The 22,805-nt window shown below is 41.8% G+C and overlaps 1 protein-coding gene and 1 pseudogene across 1 annotated transcript; both read right to left on the bottom strand.

Annotated features, from left to right (window-relative positions):
* Nucleotides 1-206: 206 nt before the first annotated feature.
* Nucleotides 207-792, bottom strand: LOC145054409 (FCS-Like Zinc finger 8-like; annotated as a pseudogene).
* A 4,499-nt stretch (nucleotides 793-5,291) lies between these two features.
* On the bottom strand, nucleotides 5,292-9,005 carry LOC145086769 (Tetratricopeptide repeat (TPR)-like superfamily protein). Its single transcript, XM_079024612.1, has 2 exons — nucleotides 8,839-9,005; nucleotides 5,292-7,921 (listed from the first exon to the last, which is right to left on the bottom strand). The coding sequence occupies exon 2, from the start codon at nucleotides 7,806-7,808 to the stop codon at nucleotides 6,357-6,359; it is 1,452 nt and encodes a 483-aa protein (XP_078880738.1). The 5' UTR covers nucleotides 7,809-7,921; nucleotides 8,839-9,005; the 3' UTR covers nucleotides 5,292-6,356.
* Nucleotides 9,006-22,805: the final 13,800 nt, after the last annotated feature.

Here is a 22,805-nt window from a genome sequence, read left to right as displayed (position 1 = left end):
TCCATATAAATCATCGAGTTCTGAAACCCTATTAAAGCATCAACTTCTATAAATCCTATTGAAGCACTGGTAACAAAATCAGGGATGTTCGCTTTCGTCTTCGGTGTGCTGGAAACTCGATTAAAGCATCAATTCTGAAACCATCGACTTTTGGGATTTTTATTGATTCAATTCCAGTGGGGATTGATTTGGGATTTTTCTAAAACCTAAACCTTCAAAGACAAAGGACCTGTAAAAAATCTTGGCGATCCAAATCCAGTTGGAGTTGGACCGGTGAAAACTGAGAATTTCGGGTCTTGATCCCAAAATCACCGGGTGATTCGAGTGACCCGTTTGGAAATGGGTCTGGGATTTTAATTTTTAACTTTGATCCAAGCAGAACTTTTTGGCTAGTTGTACTAGGTTTACAAATATTGTCATTAGAGTTTTCTTGAATGAGAACAAGAGAAATTGCAATTCCTTCAGAACCAACTTTCTCAGATGGGTGTTTTTTTTCAACGACATTTGTGGGTTTTTCTGGGTTTTTACTGAATCCAAATGGGTTGCTGGGAAAATTGATTAACTGTTTGTTGGTGTCAAGAATGGAGGTCGGTGAAAGATTTTTAGGCAAGAATCCACCATTGAAGAACCTTGGAGAACCAAGAAAAGATGAAATAGATCGGGTCGGGTTCTGTGGAGTAGGGGGTGAAAGAGACGAAGCTTGGTGATCCGCCATGATCGGTGATTGTTTTGTTACAGCTCTGGATCTGTTCCTCAACATCACTAACATGGAAACTAAAATCTCCTAACAGAATAAAGAGAAAAACAAAATGAAGAAAAAGATTGACAGATTACAAAGTGTTGGTGGAATCAAAAAAACCCTCAAGAATTTGTTGTCCAAAAGGAGAACGAGAAATCAAGAAAAACAAGAAGTGATTCGAATCAACACCCAGGTGTTGGTGACAAAATTGAGATTAGATTTTCTGAGATTCAATCTCCCCATTTAATCTCTACTCTTCGAAAATGGCGACACAATTAGCATCCGAGAGAGAGAGAGAGAGAGAGAGAGAGAGAGAGAGAGAGAGAGAAAGAGAGTGTGTGAGTGAGTGGGACCCTTTACATATTAACTTTTATTTTTTATTTTTAATTAAAATAAGAAAAAACCTCATAAATGGTCATTGGGTGTTGAAATGATGAAAATGCCCCTCACTTAACGGTAGAAAGCTGACGAAGTTAGACGGAAGGACTAAACATTAAAAGTTTTGAAACCACAGGGACCATCTGTGAGATTTTTTGAAATTAAAGACTAAACTTGATGTTTTCAAAAACCATAGGGACCATTTTTGAAGTTTTTTCAATTGTAAAGCCTTTAATACAATATAATAAATAAAGATTTTGAAAATAGAAACTTTAAATTTGCACATAGTAACTTTTATATATTTACATTTTCTACCTTCAAATATTTTTAGTCTAACAGTTTTAATACCTCTTAATATTAAAAATAAATTATTGGTATTCGTAAGTTTCAACTTGTGATCCCTTATTATATTTTGAAGTAACGTTTTTCATCCATTATATAATTTTCTATAGTTTTCGTTTGTATTAATATTACTTTTGTTATTATAATTTCTTAATTAATTGTTATTTGTGGTATTAACTAAACAAGATACACTTTCGACTTTTAGTTTTTGCCGTTTTATTCATACATAAATCTGTTTATACTTTTATGTGTGCTTAATAAATGAGTCATCGTACAACGCACGCAACTACGCTTTCATTCACATAATTATTGTTCATTTGCTTTAATAATTTCAGTCCAAAAAAGACTAGGTCCCGATATACATTTTAATATTTTATAGAATATAATATAAGATGTGGAATAAACATTTTCATAAAGATAGCAAATTTGTTTATGTTAATAAATTTTTCATATTTATATTTTCTAACCTAATATTTTTTATTTTTTGATTAAACAGTTTTTATCCTTCATAATTTTAAAGTTAATTTATTTGTGTTTTTAAGTTACGATTTTGATATTACATAATAGTTTTTATAGTTTTCATTTTTATTAATATTACTTTTTTATTTAAACCTTATAAGCTGTTATGATATTTATTGTGGTATTAAATCATAAAATTAATACATTCAAGATACACTTTCAAATATTTATTTTTGTCTGTCTCCTCCATACATAATTATTTGGTTCGAAATCATATGTTATACTTTTACGTTCCACTTTACGGATAACTATTTGCAATGTGAACCAAAAAAGTATACAAATAGTTACGATCTAAACACACTTGAATTTTTAAACTATATTGAAAGCCGTCTCACAATTTCTCCTACGAAACTTTATCCATGTCGCATTGTGTTTTTCAACATATCAGATTTCCGCAGCATCGCGCGGATGGTTCAAACCCTAGTTATTATTAATGTTAAACGTAGTTTATATAGTGAAATAGAATTTGCGGAATTACTTTTGGGATAATCGATAATATAATCACTTTTTTTTTCAAATATAGGTAATTGATCTAATTTTTTTAATGTGTTAGAAATGTTTATTATGTCCGATTCGGAGTCAAGCTAATGAATTTCGTAGTGTTGTATTTTCTGATGAGACGTGACATAAAACATCTCGAAATCTTGTATTTCGGGCTATTTGGATAGAAAATACCTTTCGAGCTTATTTCGTTGTTCATTTAAGACACTCACTTTGGACTCCATAATTTTTCATGTTTATGTGAGTGGATTAAGGTGCCAATTTTATCTCAAGCACCACCGCTACACAATTATGTTGTTGAAAGTGAGTTTATCCAACCAAATCGTGAATAAAGGTTTTACAGCCTCCATGTGTATTGCTGCAATATGGAAAAAGGTGTATCGGAGATTAGTTACGCACATTAAGAGTTAAGACGGAATTGGAATTAGTTTGAGTTATTCTCGTAGCAATATGATGCGCAATAAAAATCATTTTGAATACGATATTAGTTTTCAGTTTCATTCTTATTAAAAATTGTTATTGATTGTTAAAATTTCATTTTTCGGTTTTTACTCTCATTAAGTCTTGTGATTGATGGTCAAAATATTTGTAGAATTCTGTCATTTTCAAACTACTTGCACCTACGGATCATAACAGTAATACCCCCCTCAAAGAAATACTAGGAAACCATGTTCCTAATGGTTGTTAGGAATGAATATAACTAAATCTTGCATGTTGCCTACAAAGTAGGCAAAAAAGAGAGTTGGGAACCATAGGATGGTTTTAAAAAGTTTGTATAGGCTACGTCATGTACTTTTAAGTAAATGTGAATGACTTGACATTATTTGTCAAAATAAATGAGCAAGGCGTACATCCCTAGGGTGTGTTATATATTGTCAATGCCATCAATACGTTATCGTAAGATGAATGCAATCTACATATAACAAAGTTGATTGAGATGTTTTGTGGCACAATACAATGATGATATTCTCAACACCACAATGTCTAAGATAAATATATAAACATTGACATATAACTACTTTTTGACATTGTGTGACTGTGGTGCTAATATCTTCTACAACATACCTATGTAATGAAATCACCCCTTATGCATAGATTAGGAGTGAGCTTGGTAGATATCGAATCCCAAATTACCGGTACTTCAGTACCATTATCCATTAATACCGAATTTGAAAAGCACCAGCAAGCCATGTTTGAAACTCTGTAACTTAGTCAATACTTATCTGCTAAGTAGATCTAGAGCTTAACTTAAAGCCAATATAAAGAAGAATATGTCAAAAAAATCAGCTTATTCCAAGCTCATATGAGAGAATTATGGTTATTCAAAAAGAATTTTTTTTGCACAAACTAACAATAATAACCCTTGTTTAGGGCAATGTAGCTCAGCCAATACTTATCCAATTAAGTAGATTCTAGATCCTAAATTGTAGACAAGACATAAGAATATGCATAAAAACATTAGCTTATTCTGAGATCGGATGAAAGAGTTATGATTGTTCAAAGATGACGAAAAATTCTGCACAAACTAAAATCGCTAAAAACAATGATAACCTCCCATGTTGAGCCTAACCAATGGTACCATACCGAAATTACCGAGAACGGATTTTTAAGATTTGGATGAGACAAATATCAAACTGACTTACCTTATACGATATCAGTATCGATACCCGTTCGGTTTGGTACCAATGATACTTTTGTTCACCCCTAACATAGAGGGTGCTTTGAATAGGATGCTCAAGTATGGAATGATGTCGTATACAAGATATGACTTTTATATGTCAGAATTTAAAAATAACAATAATCAAGTACACTATGTGGTCACTTGATAAAGACGATGAAATCATTAGAATTTACATAATGTTTTTATTTCTTTCATTTCTTTTACATTCCAACTATTTATTAATATGCATACATAGATGAAGTACATTATTTTCCAACACCCTTCGCATAGGAAACAATATATCATGATCAGGTCGTTACCGTCTAGGAAAGTTGTTGCATTTTATCTTTTATGTAAACGAATTATAATTTGGATTCACAATGTCACCTCTTCTTTTTATCTTTTACGTTTCAAACACTAATATTTAACCATAAAATCCAAAGACTTGACCTTATTATTAAATTGCAATATCAGACGCGAGTAGAATCAGAAATTACATCTAGACCTAAAGAATTCCATCCCAAGGCTACGAGATTTTTAAACCCCACTGATCGAAGCCAAGAACCATATTTTCTTTTAGAACCACTATATAATGACAGAATACGATTTTTCAATACTCATCAAAATCCCTAGAAACCATAAACCGATATAATTTACTCATTTTAGACCCATGTTTATTAGCCCATATAAACCATTTTAACCTCATTGGAAGATCAAATAGATCTCCATCCCAAATAAATGTATTAAAAACACTATTTTGACAATGGGAAGATGTAGATTTCTCACTAATCTCATGTACCTCATTAAAATCACCAAAAACAATCAACAATTTCAAAAAGCGATTTCCCTCCACTGTTACAAAAAATAATATCGCGAAAAATCTTTTCTTTAGAAATTAACATCGAGTTCCATATGGAAATATTGCACCCAATTTCACTGCAACATACGAGTCTCTTGAATAGCATTAGGCAATGTGTAGTCTTTCCACATTTCATGCATTGGTTTAAACGTTTCAAAGCTGTAACAAAATATAAACAATAAACTTTCAAAAAAATCTTATTAATCCTTAAATGGGAAATCTAATGGATGCATTGTGTGGCCCTTCTTGGAATCTAAAACTAAGATGGCTTTCTTCAAGCTAAAGCTAAATCCTTTTTTTTTTTTTTCATTTTTCATTTTTTATTCCATTCCATCATAGAGAGAGGAAAAAGAAAACTCACTTGTGAAGGTCTTGAGGCAAATCCAATGATCCGTATTTCTTGTGTTGTTTCATTGACATGTGTTTTTTGATCGTTTTGAGTGGCTTTGTAAAGCTTTTTTAAGTGTAATGTTGCCAGATATTTTGCTATTTTTTACTATATTATCAAGATAGAGACAGTTGTCAATTTTCATTCTTCTAGATCCCTGAATGTAATTTTGGGCAGAATCACCTCTCTCTAGAACTTCATGCAAAATCTTGTCCACCACATTTACCTACACTTATCTTGTTTAGTAGTTGTACTTTCAATATGAACAAAACACTTATCTTGTTTAGTAGTTTGGCCTAAGAAAGAATATTTGCCTACAAATACCAAAAGTATTATCAACTGCAAAGACTCCAATATAGCATGATCCTTTTTTGCTAATAACTAACATGACTTACCACAGAAAATGAAACTAACCCTTTTTTCATCTAAAATAAACAAATTTTTATCTCAATAACCTTTCAAGTGATTTATTAACATGCAAGAAAATGATATTTTGAACTTGTAATTGTTAAGCAATTACGATAATTACAGACGCATCAATCTTTTAAGTGATTTATTAACACGCATGTAATCAAAATATTCGGGCATGTAAATATCCAGACTTCATCAATGCCATTGTAAAAATCTTGCACACATAAAGAACATTTTTTTTTTTTTAATTTAAATTAGAGTAAATAGTTGCTTGTTTCCACAATAAATTGGTACCTTGGTTTATGCCACCATAATCAACGCCTTTTTTCAATAAATTGATATCAAAACATGAAAAAGCAAACATGAAGCAAAATTAAATATAATAAAACAATGTAAATCAAGATGGGTTAGCTCAATAACCTTTTTTGGACATGGTGTTTGCAGCAGATTTAGACTTCAAATCAGCAGAACTTTCATGAAATTTTGTTTTGCTTAATTTTACTTTATTTTGTAACTTAATGTAAAGATATATTATATAAATTACAGAAATAGTAAAATTTCATTTTATTGATTGAAGTTCCATCTTCAATTTGGCTGCTTGTTCCTTGTTTCCTTCTTTCTCATACCCATTAATAAAAGCAGAATAAATTCCCGAATTCGGTTCATATCCTCTTCCCACCATTTCTGCTTGAAGCTTCATACCTTCATCCATCCTCCCCTCATTGCACAAACCCTTTATCAAAAGCTCATAACTTTCACCCTTCATAACCACATTGTTTCTCTTCATTGCAAATCTTGAAACCTTCAATGCTTCTGAAACCTTATTCTTCTCACAAAGTTCCTTAATCAACACATCAATGGTAGACCCCAATGGTGTAAACTCTTTCCTACACATATCCTTATACAAAAGCATTGCAGAATCAACATCCCCAGTTTTACAATACCCTGTTATCAAATGCTCATAAGTGACACAAGTACTTTCTTCTCCATCCAATCCCATTTCTTTGAAGAATTCTTCAGCTTTATCAACCTCTCCAGCTTCACAAAGGCCACCGATTATGGTGTTATAAGCCATGGCATCATGTTTTAAACCCTTGTTTCTCATTTCTTCCCACACTCTCATGGCTTCCTCCATTCTTCCATTATCACAATAAGCCGCCATTAAAATGTTGTAACTGTATGCACTGGGTAAGCACTTGTTCACAATCATATCACTCCACAATTGTTCTAAGTTCTCAATTAAACCGTCTTTATAGAAAGAATGCATAATTATGTTATAAGTATGTACATTAGGAACAACGATTTTGACACCAAGTTTTTGATCCCCAAATTGGCGAGTGGATCCGAGAAGTTCGTTGTAAACTTCATATCCAGCAATGCTCCCGTGGTGTTTAGAAACTGACATGATTAAAGAATTACAAGTGCTAATCATTGGGGATATACCTTTAGTGCGCAACATCCGGACAATCTCGATAGCCTGATTGATTCGTTTGGATTGAAGGCATGCTTTGATCAGTAAATCAAACACGAAAGGTGCAGAATCACACGTTCTGTAAGTCGTAATCAAAGTTTCGAAGATCAAAGGTGGAGTCCTTAAAGGCGAATCGGTATTAGCATCAGGAAATTTACGAAGCGCGGATTTAATCAGAGCTAGGGCATGGGATTTTTGGCGGGAACGAGCGAGGGTGTGGATGATTGTGGCGTAGGATAAGAGGGAGTGGTGGCACATGGAGTGTTGGATGGAGAAGAGGAAGAAACGGAGAGCTAAGTGAGGAGTGTTACGTAGTTGAATGGTGATTTGGGAAAATTGGGAAGGATCGAAACCGGATGGGAAGAGCGTACGAAGGTGGGTCCATCGGGATTTGGAACGATGGTGTTTGAGGACGGAGACGGCGGTGGCGACTGCAGTTTCATTGTCGGATGGTGGCTGTGAAGAGGCAGAGCAAAAGCGGAGGGTAGGGGTTGGGTTCAAGAAGATGGGGCGTTTGGATACTGTATAAAACAACGCCATTAATGGAGGAGGATTTGAAATTTGAAGCTTGTTCCAGCCTCCCCCGACTGCTTAAAAGAAAGAGGGTAATATAGTAATCTTCAAAAATCCCTCTTGAACTTGATTCCGATTTCCTGCCAAATGTTATGTCAGGTTTACTGATAATTTTCCAAAATTACCATTTTGACCAGTTATATCCAGTCAAAATGGTTAATTTGAACAAAAAAATCTGAAAAATTTATGGTTGAATGAAAAAAATAAGATAAAAAGGTTAAATTGAGTTGCAAAATTGCCATAATGTTTCTGTAATAGTACAGTACCTTAGGTGAACTTAAACTTCATGCAATCTTTTTAAATTTGCTTTTAACATTTGTAGTTCATCAGAATGATATGGTTAAAATTTGCTTTTATTACTTTCTACTGCATAAATTAACATGAAAAGTCAACATGTTAAAACCAAATTTTAACATGGGTAAAGGAGGTTAAATTTGCTGTATACATCCATACTTTTAAGTTTTAAACCGTGGATGTCTTTGTATTTGCTATCTCATCTCATCGTCTTCTGTGGTTTTAACTTTTACGAGTTCTTTCTAATTTTCTTTAATTTTTGGTATTTAGTACTTTTATGTGTTAGTGAAACATGTTTAAGGCATTATCGAAAAGAAAGGAGGCATACAGATCGAAATTTTTTATGATATCAAGACTAAACAAGAACCAAAATTCACACGAAATTAGTTGGGTTCAAGACCATGTTATGATCAATCAAGAAGATTGAGCTTATTACTAAATGGGTATGGAGCTAATGTTATGATCAATCGAGGGCCATTTAGCTTATGAGTTAGAGCAAGGTGTGTAGAAAATGGATGGATAGAGCACGTTCGGCCATAATAAACAATAAATGAAAGCAATTCAAAAACACAAGTCACATATCCACAGTTGAATAGAGCACGCTCGGCCATAATAAACTCATAAACATGTTCGAAGTGGCGTAATGCGGGAAAAACAAATTTGAAGGTAAAGGGGAATGAGAGGAAAGAATTGAGAAAATTACAAGAAAGAGGGAAGGCGGCGAGCATCAATCAAAACACGGGAGGAGCAACGGACAGTGACAGATGGCGGAGGAGCAAGGAAGGCGGTCGTCTCTCAAGGAAGCAATGGCTATGGGGTCGCCAAAATCGACATGTGGCTGTGTTAGGTTTTCAAAACAACGGGGAAAAGTAAAGACGTAACCATTTATTTTATTTATTATTTTCTTTTTCCGGTTCTCCATTATCTTATTTATTCGAATTTTTTTTTCCGGTTTTCTTTATACCAGAGAATAAAAAAGCTAAATAAATGTTTTTTTATGTATAAGTGTGTAGCTTTTTTTTTTAACATATATGGTCATTCTTTTTCATGTTTTCATGTTCATAAAATACTATTACGACCGATTGTTATAGGTACAAACGGTTACCAACGTCATTAACAATTCCAATAAAATTCCGATCATCTCCACCGATAAAATTGATTTTTTTGCAAGCTCTTGACACATCATAAAACACATACTCTCTCTCTCTCTCTCTCTCTCTCTCTCTCTCTCTCTCCATTGGGTTTGTTCTTCATGAGGTATGCTCTACTTTCCTTTCAATCTCGAATATGGATTTGTTTTCAAAAGTTTAGAAAAGCTCACAACTCTTTCTCTTCTTTTATTTCAATCTCAAGAGTAGAGCAAACCCCGACCTTAAAAAATTCAACCGTTGTAGTGCTCTTTGAAACCCTAGCACAATTTCAGTATCCACCAACGAGCTCTTGAAATGCTAAGAAAACAATGATTTTAATTGTGGATTTTATATTTGTGTTCCGGCATAATCTGTGTGTTCTTTGTGCAAGAAATTAAGCTTTAAGGGTACAAAACCTACAAATCATTGTGGGTGTGTGTGTGTGTTCTTGTGTTACAAATCTAGACAATCGTAGTGTGTGTTATTGTGGAATCGATGTATATGTTTGTTCTTGTGCAAATCGATGTGTGTGTATGTGTGTGTGTTCCTATACAGATTGATGTGTGTATATGTGTTTTTTTATAGAATCGATGTGTGTTAAAGCTATAAATATTGTCAAATGTGTGTTTTGTCATGGATTGAAACCCATAAATCCTGTCAAAATTCAAGATTGTGTGTTCTTGAGTTATTGAGAAAAATTATGTATCGACAAACTAAACCTATAGTAGTCGATCATAATGTTATTTTTAAACATGGAAAACAAGTTTAATAATCATATGCGTACAACATAATAATAATAAATGACTAAATATGTAAAAAACTAAAATATATTACCATTATAAATCTTTAACCATTTTCAGTATCAAAGAAACAAGGAAATAAAATCAATTACTATATTTCTTATATCTCATTTCTTTTATGTACCAAAACCATTCTTTTTAATTGCTTTTGTCTCATATCCATATGTTCTATATGTAGTGTGATAGTCGTTGTCGTTGGATACCACTTATTTAATTTACTGTAAACAAAATCATTTATATATATGTAGTGCGTTGGTCGTTGTCATTGATGAACCCAATTACCTACCTATTAGGACTACGATATGAATTAATGAACGTCTCCCCATAAACCGTAATGACCTTCAAGGAGTTCTTACTTGTAAGGAAGATTGGAAATTAAAAAGGCATGAGAAATCTAATAGGAGCATATCGTACATTGCATTAAAAAAATCGTCCAAAAGTGTTGTATTCAAGTTATTGAGGTGTATGTCCAGAAAATAATGTAATATCTTGTTAGTGATTTCTATCACTAACATTACATAAGTGTAATGTGATTGATTTTGTTGATCTATGTTACCTTGATAAATATTAAACAAGTTAGGGTGTGTCTGCAGTGCACATTTGTTTAAGTTTGTATTGGTTGAAAGTACATTGCTATTTAGGGGCGAAGCTGTAACGACCCAAAAATCAAGACTAAAAATTTCTTTTAAAACATTACTAAAACCATATTTACAAAACTGTATCATAAATCATAACATAATTTTTAGAGTATTAATTCAAAACATAATCTCATTATCAGAGTCAAACATTCCCAGGCTAACTGACTATGGTGTGTGCACTGATCTCTTCCCGAGCTCCTCTTTTGAAAAATGAGTACCTGAAACCAAAACTGAAAACCATAAGCACGAAGCTTAGTGAGCTCCCCCAATCTACCACATACCATGCAATAACATATAAAGCACATACTGGGCCTTGCCCACTGCATCGGACCGAGGTCCGGACTAACTGGGGCCTTGCCCCTGCATCGAACCGAAGTCCGGAACTGACTGGGACCTTGTCCCCTGCATCGGACCGAAGTCCGGACTAACTGGGGCCTTGCCCCCTGCATCGGACCGAAATCCGGAAACTGACTAGGACCTTGTCCCCTGCATCGGACCGAAGTACAGACTAACTGACTGGGACCTTGTCCCCTACATCGGACCAAAGTCCGGACTAACTGGGGCCTTGCCCCTGCATCGGATCGAAGTCCGGAACTAACTGAACATCACATAAAATAAACATATCAACTAGCATGAACACACATATACTGCATACTGCATCGGGCCGTAGCCCGGAACACATAACACATAAATCCGGTCTGAGCCACGAAGGCATCAAACATACTAACTACTGCATCAGATCAAAATCCGGAAACTACTGCTAGCCAAACGAGCCGGCATTGTGGCCTTAGACCCGTTCCTACTGGAAGGAAACTCACCTAAACTGCTGAGCTCCGCCGATAATCCTCTGGCTGCTGATCGACAATCCCCTGAGTCGCTGCTCCTCCAGCTCTCCGAGCTACCAATATCAATATGACACTTAGTCTGACAATCCTCTAAAAGTCAACAAGGTCAAATCTGGACAAAGTCAAAGTCCTGGTCAAAGTCAACCTTCCAGGTCAACCCTACTCGCCGAGTCCACCTAATGACTCGTCGAGTTCATATGCTCAGGGTCTTTCTATTCGCGTCTCGACTTGTCGAGTCAGTCCATGACTCGCCGAGTCCAACTATTTCCGAGTCCTGACCTGTCCAACTCGCTGAGTCTCCACCCGACTCACTGATTCGAATCTCAACACGAAGGGATTGGGGTTTCGCGACCTGACTCGCCGAGTCCACCAATAGACTCGCCGAGTCCAAGGCAATCTTCAACCAACTCGTCGAGTTGTTCTTCCAACTCGCCGAGTTCATGCTTAACTTCATCCGACTCGACGAGTTGTTCATCCCACTCGTCGAGTTCCTCCTCATCTTCATGCTACTCGCCGAGTCCACTCGAAGGACTCACCGAGTCCATTCAGATCTAAATACATGCAGAGGACTTTTGAGTCATGCATGGACTCCAAACTCGGAATAGGTCATAAACTTGTCCTAAAAGTCCCATAAATCTGAATTAGCAACTTCAGATCTGGGCTTCTAACTCGGATCTGGGCTTCTAACTCGCCAAGATACACATAAATCTGAATTAGCAACTTCAGATCTGGGCTTCTAACTCGGAATAGGTCATAAACTTGTCCTAAAAGTCCCAAATCCCAAGATAAAGGTTGATCTATATGCAAAAGAGGGAAGGTAGCGACTCATTACCTTCAAAAGCTCTGGCAGACCTCACAAACTCTGGATCTACTGCCAATTCTTGAATCCCCAATGTGTGCCTTCCTCATTCTTCCTTCAAATCACCCAAATTGGCAAGAAAGCTTGATTGAGCAACAATGGAGGCTTAGGGTTTCTGGTTCTGGACTATAGGGCCACAAATGATCCCTAGGGAAGAGATTAAGATGCTTAAATAGGGTACCAAGTCCCGAAATTAGGGTTTCCCAACCCAGACCTGACTCGCCGAGTCCACTTGCCGACTCGCCGAGTCAGTCACTTGCTTTACACCCGGATCCCACTCCGACTCGCCGAGTTCCTCCCTGGACTCGACGAGTCAACCCTCTTTAACTTAGGGTTTTTCCTTTCCTTTCTTGACCTTTCTGATTTCGGGTGTTACAACTCTCCCCCACTTAAACTAAACTTCGTCCTCGAAGTTTGCTATGGCCAACTGTCCTGCGAACTGCCTCCAACTCTCTGTCTGGAAAAACTAACACCCTTTTGTCCATCACTCTAGCCACTCACAGTGCTGGTCACTACTGTTGGTACATACTGAATCCTTCTCTTTTCCATAATTTCCTCAACGTTACTTCCTCCGACTGAAAATCATGTTGCCCCTCATCCGCCTACCGGATGCACTAAGACTACCCAGTTCTAACTAATCTGCCGATATCTGAGTTACCGGACTCCTACCGGTCACTACACTCCATCGCAATCTCCTAGTCGCTCCCAGCGACTCCTGAAGATACTTCGACTATCTATAACTGTTCTATCCATTCTGCCATCCATACTGAATCGATGTTGCTGGAACCAGCCTACTTATCTCTCATTTGACTACTCAATTCCTACTAACTCGAGCCTTCCATCCTGAAAGAAAATGTAACGACCCAAATTTCACGTCCAAAAATTTCGTTTTAAAAACATTACTTTAGAAAACATTAATTGTAAAAAAAAACATTGTTTGATCAAACCATAACATAAAGTGAACCATGTCTAAAAATCAAGTCATACAATCATCATAATATCAGAGTATAAATCCCAGAGAATCTCGTGAGTGCGGAAATCCATGTGTGTGCATGATGTGCCGCTACCGCGCCGGCTCCTTCCCCTTCGACAAAGAGGTACCTGAAACCAAAACTAAAAACTGTAAGAACAAAGCTTAGTGAGTTCCCCCATAATACCCCATACCATGCAAACATATAACAACCAACGTTCAGCTAAGAGTTACGGGCCTTGCCCACACTCGGGAAGATACGGGCCCTGCCCACACTTCGCTAGCCGGGAGATACGGGCCTCGCCCACACTTGTGAAGATATGGTCCCTGCCCACACTTCGCTATCTGGGAGATACGGGCCTAGCCCACACTCCTACCTCGGAGAGATACGGGCCTTGCCCACACTCAACTGCTAACCCATAACATACAAGTATCACACAGACAACAAGTATAAGCAACTCTATCATATTAACACATATATCATACTTGACTAAACCCAGAGATACGGGCTCGGCCCACACTCTAGTACTAGCATCTCGTCTGCACGGGTCGGCCTTGGCGCCTTAGACCCGTTCCTACTGGAAAGGAAACTCACCTCGAAATAGGTTGTTGGTCTGTGTGGGAATTGGCTGTCTACTGCTGCTGCTGCTAACGTCCCTCGACTGTAATTCCCACAAAAACGATCAGTCAAACACGCTAGATGTTCTTAGGGTAAAATGACCCTTTTACCCCTCACCAAGTCAAAGACCAGGTCAAAGTCAACTTCCAGTTGACTGGACTCGCCGAGTCCAGAGAGCAACTCGCTGAGTCCATCTCTCATTGATCCGGTCCCACTCACCAGGTCCCTCTTTTACTCACTGAGCCACCCCTGACTCGCTATCCGGGACTTTGGGGCTGACTCGAGTACCAACTCGCCGAGTTCCTCGAGCAGGTCCTCTGCTTGCTTCCAATCCACACCAAAACACCCCATTCGAGGGTTTGGGGGTTTCGGGACTACGTTATACGGTTAATTCCGTGCACAGGTACGAAGAGTTGAGCCTTCAACGCCTAAACCCCTCGTGTTCTGTGGATGTTCATATTACTCGCCGAGTTCGAAGAACTACTCGGCGAGTTCCAGGCAATCTTCATAGGACTCGCTGAGTTTGTTCATCCAACTCGCCGAGTCGACGACCATCTTCATAAAACTCGCTGAGTTCCACCTTGGGACTCGCCGAGTCCTTCGACCCACTTCCTGAGTAGGCCAGATCTAGGACATGCAACACTTCCAGACCACAGATCCATGGTCCTAGGGTTCATTTACCACGTAAAGTTGTAAACTTTACGTGCATGCATGGCCCTATGAGCTCAAACATGCACTTCCAAGCTATACAAGAGGTCCTATGCTCATTGGGGACTTCCACTACCTCAACCACAGAGACTTTATGCTACTATGAAGTCCAAAAGGTCCACATCCGAAGTTCTTGCAGAACATTAGCCATAAACACATAGAGATTTAGGTTTTTAGGGCTTAAAACCTCTTTTCTTAGGGACAAAAGGGGACTAACGAGCTAAAGATCAAGTTAGGGTCTTTTCTACCTGAATAGAGGCCTTTCACAGAGTAGATTTCGGATCTCCTTCCCTTCTTGCCCTCTTCATTCTTCTCCTTCTTCTCCCAAGCCCCAAGTCACCTTCAAAATGTTAACAATCACCCACAAGGACACAAAGGAGGCCAGGGTTTCGTTCTACAGGTCTCTGGGAGTGCTAAGGGAAGTGGAGGCTGGGTTAGATCGATTAAATATGGTGCAAACACCCGGGTTAGGGTTTAAGTCCAAACAGGGTCTACTCGCCGAGTCCATCGGACCTACTCGCCGAGTAGACCGAGTAAATCCCGTGTCTAGTCCCGCTTCTACTCGGCGAGTCTGTCCCTCAACTCGCCGAGTCCAAGGATAATTATGCAAAATAAAGAGATTTAATAACCACGAATACATACCAGGAATCAGGTGCTACAAATCTCCCCCACTTATTTTAGACTTCGTCCTCGAATTCTGCTGCTCGATCCTGAAACAGCTCGGGATAATGCTCCATCATCTCGTCCACCGGCTCCCAAGTCCATTCCGAACCCTTGCGGTGCTGCCATTGCACCTTCACTAGCTCCACCCTCTTGTTCCTCAAATCCTTCGACTTCCTGTCGAGGATTGCGACTGGGCGCTCGATGTAATTCAGGCTGTCATCAACCTGAATATCCTCCAACGGCACTATCGCTGAATCGTCCACTAAGCACTTTCGCAGCTGAGAGACATGGAAAAGTGCTGTGGATCTGGCTGAGCTCGGCTGACAGATCCAACCTATACGCCACCTTGCCAACCCGGGCTACAACCCTGAACGGTCCGATGAACCTCGGGCCCAACTTGCCCCGCTTCCTGAATCGGATGACGCCTTTCCAAGGCGACACCTTCAGGAGAACCATATCCCCGACTCGAAACTCCAAGTCGGATCGACGCTTGTCGGCGTAACTTTTCTGCCGACTCTGAGCAGTCTGAAGCCTGCTCCGGACCTGCTGGATCCTCTCGGTCGTCTTGAGCACCACTTCGGTGCTCCCCATGACCCTCTGGCCAACTTCACCCCAGCATATTGGGGTCCTGCACCTTCGTCCGTACAACAACTCAAAAGGCGGACGATCAATACTCGCGTGGTAGCTGTTGTTGTAGGAGAACTCGGCCAGGGGAAGATAGGTATCCCAACTACCACCGAAGTCTAGCACGCACGCCCGTAGCATATCCTCCAGAGTTTGGATGGTCTGCTCGCTCTGCCCATCCGTCTGTGGGTGAAAGGCAGTGCTAAAATGCAGACGAGTGCCCAACTTGTCATGAAATCTCTTCCAAAATCTGGAAGTAAAACGCACATCTCTGTCCGAGATCACCGATACTGGCACCCCATGCTGTGCCACAATCTCCCTGATATAGATGTCGGCCAATTTCTCGGCCGATATGCTCTCCTGAATCGGAATAAAGTGAGCACTCTTGGTCAATCTATCCACGATGACCCAAATCGAATCCACTCCACGTGCGGTCCTGGGAAGCTTCGTGATAAAATCCATCGTGATATCTTCCCATTTCCACAGTGGAATATCCAACGGCTGCATCTTGTCATGCGGTTTCTGATGTTCGGCCTTGACCTTCCTGCAGGTCAAACACCGTTCGACGTACCATGCCACATCCCACTTCATGCAGGGCCACCAGTAATCCAGACGAAGATCCCTATACATCTTCGTCGCCCCGGGATGAATAGAGAATCGGGACTTGTGCGCCTCCTCCATCAAAGTCTGGCGCACACCCCCGTGATACGGCACCCATACCCTACGATGCAATGTCAATAATCCTCGGCTATCATAGTCAAAGGAGGAAACCTGACCCACCACACGCTCGCTCTTCCGATGTTCCTCCTTGATAGCCTCCTGTTGAGCCTCCCGAATTTTCTCCAACAGGGGAGTCACCACGGTCATCCTCAAGCAGACGTCCCTGATCGGCGCCGCCTTGCGGCTGAGCGCATCGGCCAACACATTGGCCTTCCCCGGGTGGTAAAGGATCTCGCAATCATAATCCTTCACCATATCCAACCACCGACGCTGCCTCATGTTCAGATTTGTCTGATCCATGAGGTACCTCAAACTCTTGTGGTCCGTGTAGATGGTACATCGAACCCCGTAGAGGTAATGTCGCCAAATCTTGAGGGCAAAAACCACCGCCCCCAACTCCAAATCATGCGTCGGGTAGTTCGCCTCGTGAGGCTTGAGCTGCCTCGAAGCGTAGGCAATAACATGCCCCCTCTGCATCAGTACCGCGCCCAACCCAAAAATGGATGCATCACAGTAAACCACAAAATCCTCCACGCCCTCTGGCAAGGCTAAGATTGGCGCCTCGCACAATCTCTGTCTCAGCGTCTCAAATGCAGCCTGCTGCTCGGGCCCCCACCGAAAGACCACGACTTTCTTCGTCAGCCGCGTCAGGGGCACGGCTATCTTGGAGAAATCCTGAATAAATCTCCGATAGTAGCCTGCCAATCCCAGGAAACTCCGAAACTCAGATGGAGAGTTCGGAACCTCCCATCTCATCACGGCCTCGACCTTGGCCGGATCGACTAGAATCCCGTTCTGGTTGACGAGGTGTCCAAGAAATTGCACCTCGCGCAACCAAAACTCACACTTGGAGAACTTGGCATACAAGCTCTCCCTCCTCAGGGTCTCTAAAACCTCTCTCAGATGCTCCTCGTGTTCCTCTCGAGTCTTGGAATAAACCAAGATATCATCGATAAAGACTATCACGGACCGATCCAGCATCGGTCTGCATACGCGGTTCATGTGGTCTATGAACGCGGCAAGAGCATTGGTGAGCCCAAACGGCATCACCACGAACTCATAATGGCCATAGCACGTCCGAAACGCGGTCTTCTGCATATCCTCCTCCCTGACCCTCATCTGATGATAACCCGAACGCAAATCAATCTTGGAGAACCAAGATGCTCCCTGAAGCTGGTCAAAAAGGTCATCAATCCTCGGAAGCGGGTAACGATTCTTCACCGTTACCTTGTTCAGCTCCCGATAATCTATACACATCCGATGCGACTCGTCCTTCTTCTTCACAAACAGAATCGGGGCTCCCCAGGGTGAACTGCTCGGACGAATAAACCCCTTGTCTAGCAGCTCCTGCAGCTGCGTAGACAATTCCTGCATCTCGGGAGGAGCCAACCGATACGGTGCCTTGGCTATCGGAGCCGCACCAGGAATAAGGTCAATCCTAAATTCGACCTGTCGCTCCGGAGGTATCCCAGGAAGCTCCTCTGGGAAAACATCTGCAAAGTCTCGGACCACCGGAACCTCGCTCACTGTCGCCTTTCCCGCCTCCCGGGTATCCATCACATACGCGACATATCCTGCGCATCCCTGCTGAAGGTAGCGCCTAGCCCTCCCTGCTGAACATACAGCGGGTCCATACTGGGGCCTCTCGCCATGAATCACTAACTCTCCCCCGCTTGGGGTCCTGACCCGCACTAGCTGTTGCGCGCAATCTATCACAGCCCCATTAGGGCTCAGCCAATCCATGCCTATAATCACCTTGTTCCCACGCAACGGTATGGGAACCAAATCTACCAAGTAGCGCTCCTCGAACAAACGCAGCACGCAATCTCGAAATACCATCGATGCTCGCACCGATCGATCATCAGCAATCTCCACCTCCAAAGGGCAATCTAACTCGCCTGATGGCTCATGAAACTTCTTGCTAAGCGCAAGGGAAACGAATGATCGGGATGCACCCGAATCAAATAACACCTGAACTGGGAGGCCGTTCACATGGAACGATCCTAATGCATACATATACATACAGAGCACATATCAATAACATGACATCATAAAAATAAGATAGAGGGAAAGAATCATACCCGTCACCACATCGGGTGCGGCGCGTGCCTCCTCGGTAGTCAGCTGGAATGCTCGACTCCTCACCACTGGAGCCTCTGCCTTGCCCTGCCGGCCATCCGTGATCCACAGGGTCGCTGGAGCTGGCGCCTTCACCGGCGCTGAAACTATCAACTGGGGGCAATTGGCCTTCTTGTGGCCCCTCTGGTTGCAGTGAAAACACAACAACTCTGATGTATGAATAGTTGAAACTGGAGTAGTACAATCCCTGCTAAAGTGCCCTGCCTTGCCACACTTGTAGCAACCTACTGATCCCATCCTACATGCCCCCACATGCGTCCTGCCGCATTTCCCGCAGCGGCTCGGTCCTGACTGGCCTCTCGGCCTACTATTTGATCCATTGGGCTTCTTCCCCGAAGCCCCTGCTGCCTGACCCTCCTCTAACTTCCGTTTCCGGATGTGCTCCAAATCTATCTCCCTCTCCCTTGCCCTGGCAATCATGGAATCCAGGGTAGGGCAAGCCGAAAAGCTAACGTGCTCCCGGATGTCAGCTCGTAGCATATCATGATAACGAGTCCTCCTCATGTCCTCATCACCAGCATATTGGGGCACCAATAAAGCCCTCCCCCGGAACTTGGCGGTGATCTCCGCCACAGTCTCCGTCGTCTGTCTCATGTCCAGAAACTCCCTGGCCAGCTGTTGAAGCTCGACAGCCGGCGCAAACTCTGCCCTGAACCTGGTCACAAAGTCCGTCCAGGTCATCGCCTCGATAGCTGAGGCTCCCAACGAGTCACCCACGGACTCCCACCAATCCCGGGCTCGGTCCCGTAAACATCCTGCTGCATACCTCACCTTCGACCCCTCGGGGCAGAAGCTAGTCAACTGGGCAGACTCGATGTCTGCAATCCATCGCCTGGCAGCAATGGGGTCCTTCACCCCATGGAAATCCGACGCACCACTTCCCCTGAAGTCCTTAAAGGACAATGTGCGAGATCCCGACTGGCCAGATGCTATGTCGCTCCTGAACGCCCTGAGGCGATCCTCCATCAACTCGATGATCCCTTCCTTGATCGACCCGAAGATAATGGGAGTCGACTCAAGAATACCCCTGGTGATCTCTGACGCGATGAACTCGCGTAGTCCCTCATCAATCGGCTCGGAACCTAATCCCGAACCTGACTCCTCTCCTGAACCGCCATCTACCGGCCTCGATCGAAGTACCACCATTCTGCAATACATAAATGACAATCATTAGTGATACTGACACTCCTTGAGGGATCCTATCTACCACAAGTTCCCTGGTCTCATCTTGGCCTCCCTTCGTTCGGGTACGGATCCTCTGCTTTCAGTAGTACGGGCCCATACTATCTTCCACATCTATCCGTACCTTCTCCAAGGTATGCCTTGACTCCACCAGATCCCTTCCACTATTGCCAATCACTGCTATACTCATCCTAGGCTTGCCCTAGGGAAATCTCTAATTCCACTATAGCCAGTCCTTAGTTGTTGCAGGCCTCCTTGTAATGCCAATTAGCCATTACCCGAATACCATCACATGTGACAAGGCTCAGATAATCCTTCGAGTACCCGACTCGTCCCTACAACGGTTGGACTCAAACAAGAGCTGCGCAGTAGGATCAAATCTGGCACTCTAAGATTATTCAACCCTGATCACATGTGACGTGACGCATTCGCCTAATGGCTAACTCCCATTATTTAGAGTCCCACGTAGCACAAAGCAAGCAACATTCAGATAAGGGTAACAAGCTCAATCAACTCTATCTGCTTTCAGGAACTGAGCTAGCATAAAGTGCTAAGCTCATACTACCAGGCATAACCTAATCAGGCTATCCTACTTACTGTCTACTCAACAACTAGCATGCAATTTCTCATATAACTGAAACACAAAAGCAGGCACATAAGGCATCACTCCTAGATCCTCAGTCTTATTCTAGCATGTTGTTCTACAAAAGCTGATAAACACAACATAAACTTGTATGGGTACTTTGGGGAATACTTACTTGAGCTCGGCCGGTTGCGCACATCACACACTTCGTTCTTTCTCAAAACTCTTTTCTCAATTTTAGAAAACATTTTCTTTTGGAAAATCTTTTAATCCCTCGATTTGAGTTCAGACACTCCCGAAGGTGTGTCCGAATCCCTCAAACCAGGGCTCTGATACCAACTTGTAACGACCCAAATTTCACGTCCAAAAATTTTGTTTTAAAAACATTACTTTAGAAAACATTAATTGTTAAAAAAAACATTGTTTGATCAAACCATAACATAAAGTGAACCATGTCTAAAAATCAAGTCATACAATCATCATAATATCAGAGTATAAATCCCAGAGAATCTCGTGAGTGCGGAAATCCATGTGTGTGCATGATGTGCCGCTACCGCGCCGGCTCCTTCCCCTTCGACGAAGAGGTACCTGAAACCAAAACTAAAAACTGTAAGCACAAAGCTTAGTGAGTTCCCCCATAATACCCCATACCATGCAAACATATAACAACCAACGTTCAGCTAAGAGTTACGGGCCTCGCCCACACTTGTGAAGATACGGGCCCTGCCCACACTTCGTTATCTGGGAGATACGGGCCTAGCCCACACTCCTACCTCGGAGAGATACGGGCCCTGCCCACACTCAACTGCTAACCCATAACATACAAGTATCACACAGACAACAAGTATAAGCAACTCTATCATATTAACACATATATCATACTTGACTAAACCCAAAGATACGGGCTCGGCCCACACTCTAGTACTAGCATCTCGTCTGCACGGGTCGGCCTTGGCGCCTTAGACCCGTTCCTACTGGAAAGGAAACTCACCTCGAAATAGGCTGTTGGTCTGTGTGGGAATTGGCTGTCTACTGCTGCTGCTGCTGCTAACGTCCCTCGACTGTAATTCCCACAAAAACGATCAGTCAAACACGCTAGATGTTCTTAGGGTAAAATGACCCTTTTACCCCTCACCAAGTAAAAGACCAGGTCAAATTCAACTTCCAGTTGACTGGACTCGCCGAGTCCAGAGAGCAACTCGCTGAGTCCATCTCTCACTGATCCGGTCCCACTCACCAGGTCCCTCTTTTACTCACTGAGCCACCCCTGACTCGCTATCCGGGACTTTGGGGCCGACTCGAGTACCAACTCGCCGAGTCCTCCGAGCAACTCGCCGAGTTCCTAGAGCAGGTCCTCTGCTTGCTTCCAATCCACACCAAAACACCCCATTCGAGGGTTTGGGGGTTTCGGGACTACGTTATACGGTTAATTCCGTGCACAGGTACGAAGAGTTGAGCCTTCAACGCCTAAACCCCTCGTGTTCTGTGGATGTTCATATTACTCGTCGAGTTCCAGGCAATCTTCATAGGACTCGCTGAGTTTGTTCATCCAACTCGCCGAGTCGACGACCATCTTCATAGAACTCGCCGAGTTCCACCTTGGGACTCGCCGAGTCCTTCGACCCACTTCCTGAGTAGGCCAGATCTAGGACATGCAACACTTCCAGACCACAGATCCATGGTCCTAGGGTTCATTTACCACGTAAAGTTGTAAACTTTACGTGCATGCATGGCCCTATGAGCTCAAACATGCACTTCCAAGCTATACAAGAGGTCCTATGCTCATTGGGGACTTCCACTACCTCAACCACAGAGACTTTATGCTACTATGAAGTCCAAAAGGTCCACATCCGAAGTTCTTGCAGAACATTAGCCATAAACACATAGAGATTTAGGTTTTTAGGGCTTAAAACCTCTTTTCTTAGGGACAAAAGGGGACTAACGAGCTAAAGATCAAGTTAGGGTCTTTTCTACCTGAATAGAGGCCTTTCACAGAGTAGATTTCGGATCTCCTTCCCTTCTTGCACTCTTCAATCTTCTCCTTCTTCTCCCAAGCCCCAAGTCACCTTCAAAATGTTAACAATCACCCACAAGGACACAAAGGAGGCCAGGGTTTCGTTCTACAGGTCTCTGGGAGTGCTAAGGGAAGTGGAGGCTGGGTTAGATCGATTAAATATGGTGCAAACACCC

This window comes from Lactuca serriola, chromosome 1 (genome assembly GCF_051521515.1).
Source record: "Lactuca serriola cultivar US96UC23 chromosome 1, Lser_US96UC23_V15, whole genome shotgun sequence".
NCBI lineage: Eukaryota > Viridiplantae > Streptophyta > Magnoliopsida > Asterales > Asteraceae > Lactuca > Lactuca serriola.
This window is presented reverse-complemented; position numbering and strand designations above follow the sequence as displayed.